General features: G+C 41.4%; 1 protein-coding gene across 1 annotated transcript; it reads right to left on the bottom strand.

The window, feature by feature from the left end:
- Nucleotides 1–1,620: 1,620 nt before the first annotated feature.
- LOC308337696 (ferritin heavy chain-like) lies at nucleotides 1,621–2,172 on the bottom strand (the record flags this gene model as incomplete). Its single annotated transcript, XM_080795854.1, has 1 exon — nucleotides 1,621–2,172. The coding sequence occupies one exon, from the start codon at nucleotides 2,170–2,172 to the stop codon at nucleotides 1,621–1,623; it is 552 nt and encodes a 183-aa protein (XP_080651980.1).
- Nucleotides 2,173–11,446: the final 9,274 nt, after the last annotated feature.

Below are 11,446 nucleotides of genomic sequence, written 5' to 3'. Positions count from 1 at the left end.
ATAATGAACAGCATGGTGAATGTAGTTAATAAGACGGTATTGTAAGGTGTTTATGTTTAAAGGAGAATGGAAGGATCAACAGAACAACAGAGCAGTGCTGACACTGTATCTGTTAATGATCCTGATGACGAAGAGATAGAAAGTCTATTCTAAGGAGTGCTCTAAGTAGAGGTGTTTTTTTTTTTAAGATTTTATTTATTTTTTTGACAGATCACAAGTAGGCAGAGAGGCAGGCAGAGAGAGAGAGGAGGAAGCAGGCTCCCTGCTTAGCAGAGAGCCGGATGTGGGGCTCCATCCCAGGACCCTGGGATCATGACCTGAGCTGAAGGCAGAGGCTTTAACGCACTGAGCCACCCAGGCGCCCCTAAGTAGAGTTTTAAAAGGGCAAGTACACAAAAATATCTCTAACTGTAGCCACAAGAAATGTGATGGCAGCAAGGTAGGGAGGGGGCTTGATGTGTTCCCACATAGTCATTAAACATATACCAATATTTTTGCCACATTATGTATACAATAATTGTCTAAGACATTTAAAAACAAGTTCTTAAAAATGGCATATTTATGTATTTTTATATTTTATGTATTTTTATATTATTAGCATATAATGTGTTGTTTGCTTTAGGTACAGGTCTGTGAACCATCAGGCTTACACACTTCACAGCACTTACCATAGCACATACCCTCCCCAATGTCCATTACCTAGCCACCCCATCCCTCCCACCCCAAAATCTCCTGTCTGGCCTCCCAGCTTCAACTCTCCCCCACCCCTACACTCCTCAAAGCAGCCAGACTCACTGGCTTAACATTTAGGGGGATTTATTCTACTTCATATTCAGTATCACAAATTTGAACTTCACCCATGATTTTATATTTTTCAGCCCTTCTATTGAGGTAAACATTTTTAGGGTACCATGTTGCTTTAATGCAAGACGTTACAGTTGAAGTAAAACTGTAATGTGGATGTTTTGTAAGGCCAGCGTACAGGTCCAGTCTGGTGACCACAGGAAGTCACCCCTCACCCCTGTCTATGGGAAAGCCAGTCCTCTGCTAATTACATCACTGTTGCCTATGGTGAACTTGTCGAACTCGTACTTTTCCTTTCTGGCTTCCAAGTCTTCCATCTTACTACCAGAATTAAACGTTAATATTTCAAATAAAGCAAAGATACACTTTCTTTCAGTCCTGCCCAATCTCATCCCCTTCACTTCTGATCTATCTCAATCATGATAGTCAAGCTGTGTTTTTATACTTTTACCATGCACTGGCTCACACACCCACCAGAGCCCCACCACACCCCCACATTGTTTGTAAGGGGAAGATTACTTTTGTGTTTTCCAGGTCCTGTGGAATACCTTCTCCCTCCATCCATGGAGATCCTGAGCTACGTGTGTCCTAGATACCTGCTTTAAAACTTAAAAGGTGAGACATTTGCACACACGAATCAGACCTTTATTTGTTTAAGAGCCAAATAACTTTATTGAAACCAAACAACTTTTTTATGGCAAAACTGGGAGAAAAGAACTGGAACCTTTTGCAAAGGCAATACTGCAATACGCATGCTCGGCATGGTGATCAGCGAAAGTCACCATGCGCCCTGGGCTACGGGGAAACAGTCCCAACTCAGTTCTTTCTGTCGCGGTGGCCCAGGGTGAGCTTGTCAAACAGGTACTCTGCCAGGCCGTCTTCCGGAGCCCCCATCTTGCGCAGGCTGGTGACATAGCCCCCCAACTGTTTGACGACGTCGACTTGCTCATGGAGGTAGTGGCTCTCCAGGAAGTCGCACAGCTGGGCGTCGTTCTTGTCGGTGGCCAGCTGGTGCAGGTCGAGCAGGCTCTGGTTCACGCTCTTCTCCAGGTGCAGGGCGCACTCCATGGCCTTCAGGCCGCCCTCCCAGTCGTCGCGGTCCGGCTTCTTGATGTCGCGCAGGCGGATGTGGCCCCCGCGCTGGTTCTGCAGCTCCATCAGCTTCTCGGCATGCTCGGTCTCCTCGCGGGACTGGCGCAGGAAGAAGCGGGCGAAGTTCTTCAAGGCCACGTCGTCGCGGTCGAAGTAGAAGGCCATGGACAGGTACACGTAGGAGGCGTAGAGCTCCAGGTTGATCTGGCTGTTGATGGCGGCCTCGCAGTCGGGGTGGTAGTTCTGGCGCACTTGGGAGAGCTGCGGGGTGGCCATGGCTGACGTCCGGGGCACCAAGGCGAAGGCGGCGCGGAAGCGAGGGCTGCGGGGCCGAAGGCGGTGGCGGCAGCAGGTCCTCAGCGCTTTTTCAGGGGGGGCGACAAGGGAGGCCGGTGATGATGGCGGGAACCTCCGGAAACTGTCGGAGTGGAAGAGGAGGGCACCCTCAGATGACGCTCTGCGTTGAGATAGGGAATGGGGTCCGTTAAGGGTGGGTAGAGGAGGGAGGATCAGTTACGTTCCTGGGGGGAGGAAGTACGGGGTGGGGGGAAGGGGAGAAGATGGAAAGGGGGCCTGGCGTGAGCACTGTGTTCCAGGTTCCATCGTCAGAGCCTTGGTGAGGGAGGGCGACTCTGTTTTGAGCTTATGACATCTATTAAATTTTTAATTTTGCCACAATATTTCTATTTTCCAAGGATTTGCTCCTGCTTTCAAATTACTCCCTTTTATAGCACCCTGTTCTCATTTTAAACCTCCTTGTCCTCCTTAAAAATTTTGAAAACATTTGGACTTTTTGATAAAGTTCTGTTTCTCCTATAATTTATATACAAATTAACACACATATATAGTTGTATGGTTTATCATGATTTTCACTTTCCTGGAGTACTTTAAACTTTGCGTATTCATATTTAGTAATAAAAGGCTTGTTTGATTAGCTTAGGTAATTAACATAGTTCTAACGTACAGGCGTGATGTCTGTTTCACTAACAGGCTTCTCGGTCTGAATGAGAGGGCAGAGTATGTCAATAAAGGAGCATTTTATCTTTGGGATACATGGTTTGGGGCTTGCAAGTAGGATAGGGACCACTGCAAATGCCAAAAGCTTGCCATTTTTCTTCTTTTCTTTTTAAGTTCTTTTTTAAAAAAAAATTTTTTTAAGGATTTTATTCATTCATTTGGCAGAGCGAGACACAGCGAGAGAGAGAACACAAGCAGGGGGAGTGGGAGAAGGAGAAGCAGGTTTCCCACTGAGCAGGGAGCCCAATGTGGGGCTCCATACCAGGACCCCGGGGGTCATGACCTGAGCCGAAGGCAGACGCCTAATGACTGAGCCGCCCAGGTGGCCCTCAACTTCTTATTTAAATTCCAGTTAGTTAACAGGTGGTGTAATATTAGTTTCAGGTGTAGAATTAGCAATTCATCACTGACATATAACATCAGGTGCTCATCACAAGTGCTCTCCTTAATCCCCATCACCCATTTAATCCATCCACCTGCCCATCTCACCGCCAGTAACCCTCAGTTTGTTCTCTATATTTAAGAGTCTGTTTTATGGTTTGCCCTCTTTTGTTTTTCCCCCTATGTTCATCTCTCTTGTTTCTTAAACTCCACATATGAATGAAATCGTTACGGTGTTTGTCTTTCTCTGGCTTCACTTAGCATTATACTCTCTAGCTCCATCCATGTCGTTGCAAATGGCAAGATCTCATTCTTTTTATGGTGGAGTAATATTCCATTGTATATATATACCACATCTTTATCCATTTACTAGTCGATGGACTTTTGGACTCTTTCCATAATTTGTCTGTTGTTGATAATGCTGCTGTAACACTGGGGTGCATGTATCCCTTCAAATCAGTATTTTTGTATCCTTTGGGTAAATACCCAGTTGTGTAATTGCTGGACTGTAGGGTAGTTCTATTTCTAACTTTTTGCAGAAACTCCAGACTCTTTTCCACAGTGGCTGCACCAGTTTGCATTCCCAGCAACAGCTGAAAAGGGTTCCTTTATCTCCGCATCCTCACAACACTTGTTTCGTGTGTTGTTGATTTTAGCCGGTCTGACACGTGTGAAATGATATTGCATTGTTGTTTTGATTTGCATTTTGCTGATAATAAGTGGTGTTGAGCATCTTTCCATGTGTCTCTTGGCCATCTGATGTCTTCTTAGGAGAAATGTCTATTTATTCTTCTGCCCATTTTAAAATTGGCTTCGTTTTTGAGTGCTGAGCTGTATCAGTTCTTTATAGATTTGGGATACTCACCTTTCATTGGCTATGTCATTTGCAAATAGCTTCTCCCACTGAGTAGTGTTGCCTTTTAGTTTTGTTGCTTGTTCCTTTCACTGTGCAGGAGCTTTTTATTTTGGTCAAGTTGAATAGTTTATTTTTGCTTTTGTTTCCCTTGTCTCAGGAGACTATCTAGAAAAATGTTGCTACAGCTTATGTCTGAGAGATTACTGCCTGTCTTGTCTTCAAGGATTTTTAAGGTTTCAGATTTCACGTTTTTGTCTTTCACCCATTTTGAATTGATTTTCGTGTATAATGTAAGAAAGTGGTCCAGTTTCATTCTTTTGCATGTTGCTATCCAGTTTTCTCAACACCATTTGTTGAAGAGACAGTATTTTTCCCATTACATATTCTTGTGCCTTTTGTTGAAGATTAATTGATTATATAATTGTGGATTTATTTCTGGATTTTCTATCCTGTTCCATTGATCTATGTGTCTGTTTTTGTGCCAGTACCATTCTGTTTTGATACTACAGCTTAATATAACTTTCAGTCTGGAATTGTGATACCTCCAGTTTCGTTGTTCATTTTCAAGATTGTTTTGGCTATTCAGGGTCTTTTGTGGTCCATACAAATTGTAGAATTTTTTTGTTCTAGCTCTGTGAAAAATGCTTAGTATTTTGATAGGGATGGCATTAAATCCGTTGAAAGACATTTTAACAATATTTGTTCTTCCAAACCATGAGCATGGAATGTCTTTCCATTTCTTTGTGTCTTCTTCAATTTCTTTTATCAATGTTTTATAGTTTTCAGAGTACAGATCTTTTACCTCCTTGGTTAAGTTTACTTCTAGGTAATTTATTTTTGTTGCATTGCAAATGGGATTGTTTTCTTAATTTCTCTTTCTGCTGCTTCATTATTAGTATGCAACAGATTTCTGTATGTTGATTTTGTATCCTGTGACTTTACAGAATTTGTGTATCCATTCTAATAGTTTTTTGGTGGAGTTTTTAGGGTTTTTTTATATACAGTATCATGTCATCTGGAAATAGGATAGTTTTACTTCTTCCTTACTAGTTTGGATGCCTTTTAAGTCTTTTTGTTGTCTGATTGTTGTGGCTATGACTTCCAGTACTATGTTAAATAAAAGTGGTGAGTGGACATCCTTGTCTTGTGCCTGACCTTAGGGGAGGTGCTCAGTTTTTCCCCATTGAGTGTGATGTTTGCGGTGGGTTTCTCATACAAGAATTTTATTATGTTGAGATATGTTCCCTATAAACCTACTTTGTTGAAGGTTTTTATCATGAGTGGATGTTTTACTTTGTCAAATGCTTTTTCTGCATCTATTGAAATGATCTTTTTTTCCCTTTTATTGATGTAATGTATCATGTTGATTGATTTGTGATTATTGAACTGCGCTTGTATCTCAAGAATAAATCCCACTTGATTGTGGTGAATGATTTTTTAAAATATATTGCTGGATTCAGTTTGCTAATGTTTTGTTGAGGATTTTTGCATCTATGTTCATTAGTGATATTGGCCTGTTGTTATCCTTTTTTCTGTGGTTTAGTTATCAGGGTAATGCTGACCTCACAGAATGAATTGGGAAATTTGCCTTTCTCTTCTATTTTGGGGGATAGTTTGAGAAGAATACTTATTAATTCTTCTTTAAATGTTTAGTAGAATTAACCCAAGAAGCCGTCTGGTCCTGGACTTGTGTTTTTTGAGTTTTTGGATTACTTATTCAATTTCCTTGCTAGGTTTTGTGTTTCTAGAGATTTACATATTTCTTCTAGGTTGTCCAATTTGTTGGCATACCATTTTTAATAATATTCTCTTGGTTGTATATTGGAGATGTTTGTTTTTATTTCTCATTTGTGATTTTGAATCCTCTCTCTCCTCTCTCCTTTTTTTTTTTCTTTTTCTTTTTCTTTTTTCTTTTTTTTTTTTTTTGGAGGAGTCTAGCTAGAACTTTATCAGTGAACCAGCTCCTGATTTAAGCAATCTGGTTTATTATTTTTTTGGTTTCTGTATCTTTTTTTTTCCTGTTGTAACCTTTATTATTTCTTTCCTTCTACTGGTTTGGGTTTTGTTTGGTTTTCTTTTTCTAGCTCTATTAGGTGTAAGTTTAGGTTGTTCATTTGAGATTTTTCTTACTTCTTGAGATAGGCCTATCTTGCTATAAACTTCCTTCTTAGAGCCACTGTTGCTGTGTCCCAAAGATTTTGGATCATTGTATTTTTATTTTCATTTGTTTCCATGTACTTTTTGATTTCTTGGTTGACCCATTCATCATCTAGCAACGTATTATTTAATTTCCATGTGTCTATGCTCCTTCCAGACTTTTTCTTGTGGTTGATTTCTAGTTTTATGGCATCATGGTCAGAAAGAATGCGTGGTACAACTTCGTTCTCTTTGAATTTGTTGAGACTTATTTTGTGGCCTACTGTGTGCTCTGTTCTAGAGAATGTTCCATGTGCACTTGAAGAGAATGTGTATTCTGCTGTTTTAGGATGGAATGTTCTGAATATATATCTGTTAACTCTATCTGGTCCAGGGTATTATTCCAAGCCAGTTTCCTTGTGATTTTCTGTTTGGGTAATTTGTCCATTGATATAAGTGGGGTGTTTAAGTCCCCTACTATTATTATATCATTATTGGTTAGTTCCTTTATGTTTGTTACTAAGTGTTTTGTGTATTTGGGTGCTCCCATGTTGGGTGTGTAAATATTTACAATTACGCTATATCTTCTTGTTGGATTGTCCCCTTTATTATTTATATAGTGTCCTTTGTCCCTTGTTATGGTTTTTGTTTTCAAGTCTATATTGTGTGATATAAGTATTGCTACTCCAGCTTTCTTTTTTTTTTTTTTTTTTAAAGATTTTATTTATCAGATAGAGATCACAAGTAGGCAGACAGGCAGGCAGAGAGGGAGAGAGGAAGGGAAGCAGGCTCGCCGCCGAGCAGAGAGCCCGATGCGGGGCTCGATCCCAGGACCCTGAGATCATGACCTGAGCTGAAGGCAGAGGCTTTAACCCACTGAGCCACCCAGGCGCCCCACCAGCTTTCTTTTGACTTCCATTTGCGTGACAAATATTTCGTCATCCCTTCACTTTTCATCTGCAAGTGTCTTTAGGTCTGAAATGAGTCTCTTGTAGGCAGCATATAGATGGGTCTTGTTTTCTATCCATTCTATCACACTATGTCTTTTGATTGAGCGTTTAGCCCATTTACATTCAAGGTAATTATTGATATGTATTTATTGCCCTTCTGTTACTTGTTTTGTCATTGTTTCTGTAGACTTTCTATGATCTTTCTCTTGTTCTCTTTCATGGGTTGCAGGTTTTCTTTAGTGATATACTTGGATTCCTTTCTCTTTATTCTTATCTATTACTGGTTTTTGATTTGTGGTTACTATTAGAGTTGTATATAACATCTTCTGCCTATAGTAGTCTACAGTAAGTTGATGGTCATTTAAGTTTGAACCCATTCTTTAGTTTTATTCCTCCCACGTTTTAGGTATATAATGCCATACTTTACATTTTTTTATTTTGGGCATCCCTTGCCTGATTCTTACAGAGACACATATTTTTCCTACTCTCATTTATGGGGTTTCCTTTCCTCTCAAAAAATCACCGTTAATATTTCTTGTAGGGCTGGTTTAGTGGTCATGAATTCCTTTAGTTTTTGTTTGTCTAGGAAATTCTTTATCTCTTCTTCTATTCTGAATGATACCCTTAATGGATAGAGTATTCCTGGCTGCAGATTTTTCCCTTTCAGCATTTTGAAGGTATCATGCCATTCCCTTCTTGCCTGTAAAGTTTTTGATGAAAAATCCACTGAACCATATGGGGTTTCCCTTGTACATAACTGTCTTCTTTTTTCTTGCTACTTTAAAATATATTTCTTTATTACTACTTTTTGCCATTTTAATCACTACATGTTTTGCCATGGACCTCCTTTGGTTGATTTTGTTGGGGGAGTCTCTGTGCTGCCCAGATCTGGATTTCCGTTTCCTTCCCAGATTAGGGAAGGTCGAGCTATTTTTCCTTCAGGTAAATTTTCTGCCCTCTTTACTCTCTCCATTTTCTTCTGGCATCCTGTAATGCTAATGTTATTATGCTCAATGGAGTCACTGGCTTCCCTAAGACTATTCACAATTTGCATAATTGTTTCCTCTAATTTCTTCTTGACTACTTTCCATTACTCTGTCGTTCAGGTCACTAATTCATTCCTCTTCTTCCTCTGACCTACTACTCTATTAGGTTTATTTTTAATCTCATTCATTGTGTTCTTAATCTCTGATTGGTTCTTTTTTTTTTAATCTCTTTGTTAAGGGTCTCCCTGATGTCCTCCACTCTTCTCTTAAGTACAGTGTGCATCCTTATGATCACTATGTTATGTTCTCTATCAGGCATATTTCTTACATCCATCTCATTTAAGTCTCTGCTGCTCTCGCTTGCTCTGGGTCTTTTTCTTTCATTTTGGACATACACTTCTCTGTCTCCTCACTTTGTCTAATTCTTTGTGCCTGTTTCTGTGTGTTAGGCAAGTTGGCTGCTTCTCCTGCTCTTGTCGTAATGGCTTTACGAAGCAGAGGTCCTGTAGTGCCCTGCAGTGCAATGCCACCTGTTTCCCAGGACCCAGCACTTCAGGAAGTGTCTCCAGATGTGTGCTGTGTAGGCTCTGTTGTTGTGCCCTGGCCTCTTTTTCCCTCAGGCCAATTGTCTGCCGAGGCTCTCTTTGCCTGTTATAGGCAGTGTTTGGTCCCTGACTGGGTGGGGAATGTTTTCTTAAGGTGTGTGTTGATCTCCTTGTGAAATGAGACCTGCCACTGCCACCACCACCACTGGAACTGAGGTCCAGCAAGATGTGTGGTTGGAAGATAAGGTGTTGATGGGGGTTACATCCATCTTCTGGGGAAGGAGCCCTGATGTGCTGTGACTGAGGCAAATGTGACTGGGAAAGGTGGATGCACTGAAGTGTGGGGGGCAGGGCTTGGTGTAAGCAAGTTGGTACAGCTCTGGTTCTGTTCTCACAGGTGGCCATGTGTTTATTCTAAGGAGGGGACAGGGGAGGGAAATGACACTTGCCATCTCTCCTGTGTTCCTGGCAAGGTCTTCTCATGATCCCTGCCTTTCTAGGACATGTTCCAAGATAAGTAAATCACTCTCCCTCCCATCTGCCCCTGGCGTTTTTCAAACTGCTGGTTCTAAATTATATTTCCATGGGCTGTTTTGCCTGCTGTCTCTTTAAGGGTGGGAACTTCACTTCCTAAGGCCCTCCCAGCTGTCCCAGAGCTGAGACCACACATTTTTTAAATTCCAGGCTTTATGTCCTGCTGGTTGCAGGAACTCACAGAATTCAGCCCCTATTGCTTTCAAAAGTTATGGGGATTTGTCTTCCCTGTGAGGGCTTCCTGGTATGGTAGTCTGCTTGGTTTTGTTTTGTTTTGTTTTGTTTTGTTTTTTTCTCATCTCAGTGCCACCAGCTCCTTCCCCACCATGGATGTCCATGGTCCATATTTCACCCCAAAGTATATCCTAGCCCTTCCTTCCTTCTTTGATGCGGCTTCTCTACCTTTAATTATGGAGTTTGTTCTGCCAGTCTTTAGGTCATTTTCTGGGTTGTTTATGCTGATGTGAGTGTTATCTTATTTTATCTGTAAGATGAGGCAAGCTTAGGTTTCTCCTGCTCTGCCATCTTCCCAGCCTTCTGTCTGGATTGTTCTTGATTTACATTCCACTGGTCTGATTTGTAGGTGACATTTCCTTATAAGGTTGTGGTCTCTCATCCTTTTTCATTGAGTATAATGAATATTTCATCCTAAGAGTAGAAAAGAAACTCAGATTGCTTTTCTTCATGGGATTAAAATGTTTTCTAGGGGGTTATTTAGCATCTGTCTCCCAAGCTATTGTCCTCAGTCAGTACTCCAGACAACCATGATATTTGTGTATGCTTATTTTGAACTAGACTGTGTTTATTTTTTTTAAGATTTTATTTATTTATTTATTTGACAGAGAGAGAGAGAGATCACAAGTAGGCAGAGAGGCAGGCAGAGAGAGAGGGGGAAGCAGGCTCCCCACTGAGCAGAGAGCCCGATGCAGGGCTTGATTCCAGGACCCTGGGATCATGACCTGAGCCGAAGGCAGAGGCTTAACCCACTGAGTCACCCAGGTGCTCCTAGATTGTTTTGTGAGGTCTTAAGATCATCTGCCCATTCCATCTTTCAACAGTTCGGTGCACACAAGTCCCAAGTAATTCTTTACTGGTTATGTGTACCTATTTGGCTTAACTAAGCCAACACTCCTCAAATGAGCCATAATTCTTCACACCCAGTTTTTGAATCTGGAGGTGAGGGGTGAAGTCGTATGTCAGATAATTTTTAGGGTCTGTGTTCTGCATTTAGTGGCTAGCAACAGACTCATACCCATTTTGTTTAGAAACTAGCACAGAGCGATAGGGATTATCATTGGTCCTCAATACTCTCCTGACAGTTATTTTCTGATTGAGCACTTGTGGTTCAAGTATCCAATACCCCAGTTGTACTTTTTATTCTGGAAGGACCTCAGATGATTCCTCTGTCACATATGGCCAGAGACTGTGACTTTCTTGGGGAAGGTTCTAGGCTGACAGTGGCCTCAGTGACCACTTACTGCTTATCAAATGACCAGTTTCACCCAAGGAGCAGTATGGAAGAACCACTACATGAGGAAAGTGAACAGCAGAAGTCTTGGTGATGGGGGCTGCCCTACTGTTTTGGGTCAGTCTCAGCCTATCTGTAGTGATGCTATTGACTAGAAATGCCTGAGGCACTCACCTGGACCCATATATTTGTGATGAGCCCCCACAGACATTTCCCCATTCAAAGCCAATATTGTGGCTGGACTGGCCCCTTGTGATTCTTATGATTGAGAATACACATCAGCAACAACCATCAGGGAAATTTGGAGAAAAAATGTTTCTTATTCACAAGTCCTAGGGCCACACAGTGAGGTTTTAAGTAGAGAAAGAAAGCATGCAGGCCTGGGGCTCTACTCTGTTGTGGTCTAGGCCGAGTGCCTAGGGTTTCATAAATGCACTCTTTATTGGTGAATTTAAAACACAAGAGTGGGAATTAAAATGGGGGAAGAGAAAAACAAGTAGTCAAGTGGTGAGTTATCTAAACCAACCAGAGCTCTCCAAAACAAAGGAAACTTTAGGGGTGGGCCAGCCTGGTTTTCTACCTAGTCATGTAGCTGGCAGTGTGTTTATTTAGGATGTATTTGTGGCTACTTAAGCAATCAAAAGCTCAATGTCAGGCGCTTGGGTTACAATAAAAAA

This window comes from Martes martes, assembly GCF_963455335.1.
Source record: "Martes martes genome assembly, chromosome: X".
NCBI classification, from domain to species: domain Eukaryota; kingdom Metazoa; phylum Chordata; class Mammalia; order Carnivora; family Mustelidae; genus Martes; species Martes martes.
Note: the sequence above shows the minus strand (reverse complement) of the source record. Positions and strands in the feature narration are given on the sequence as shown.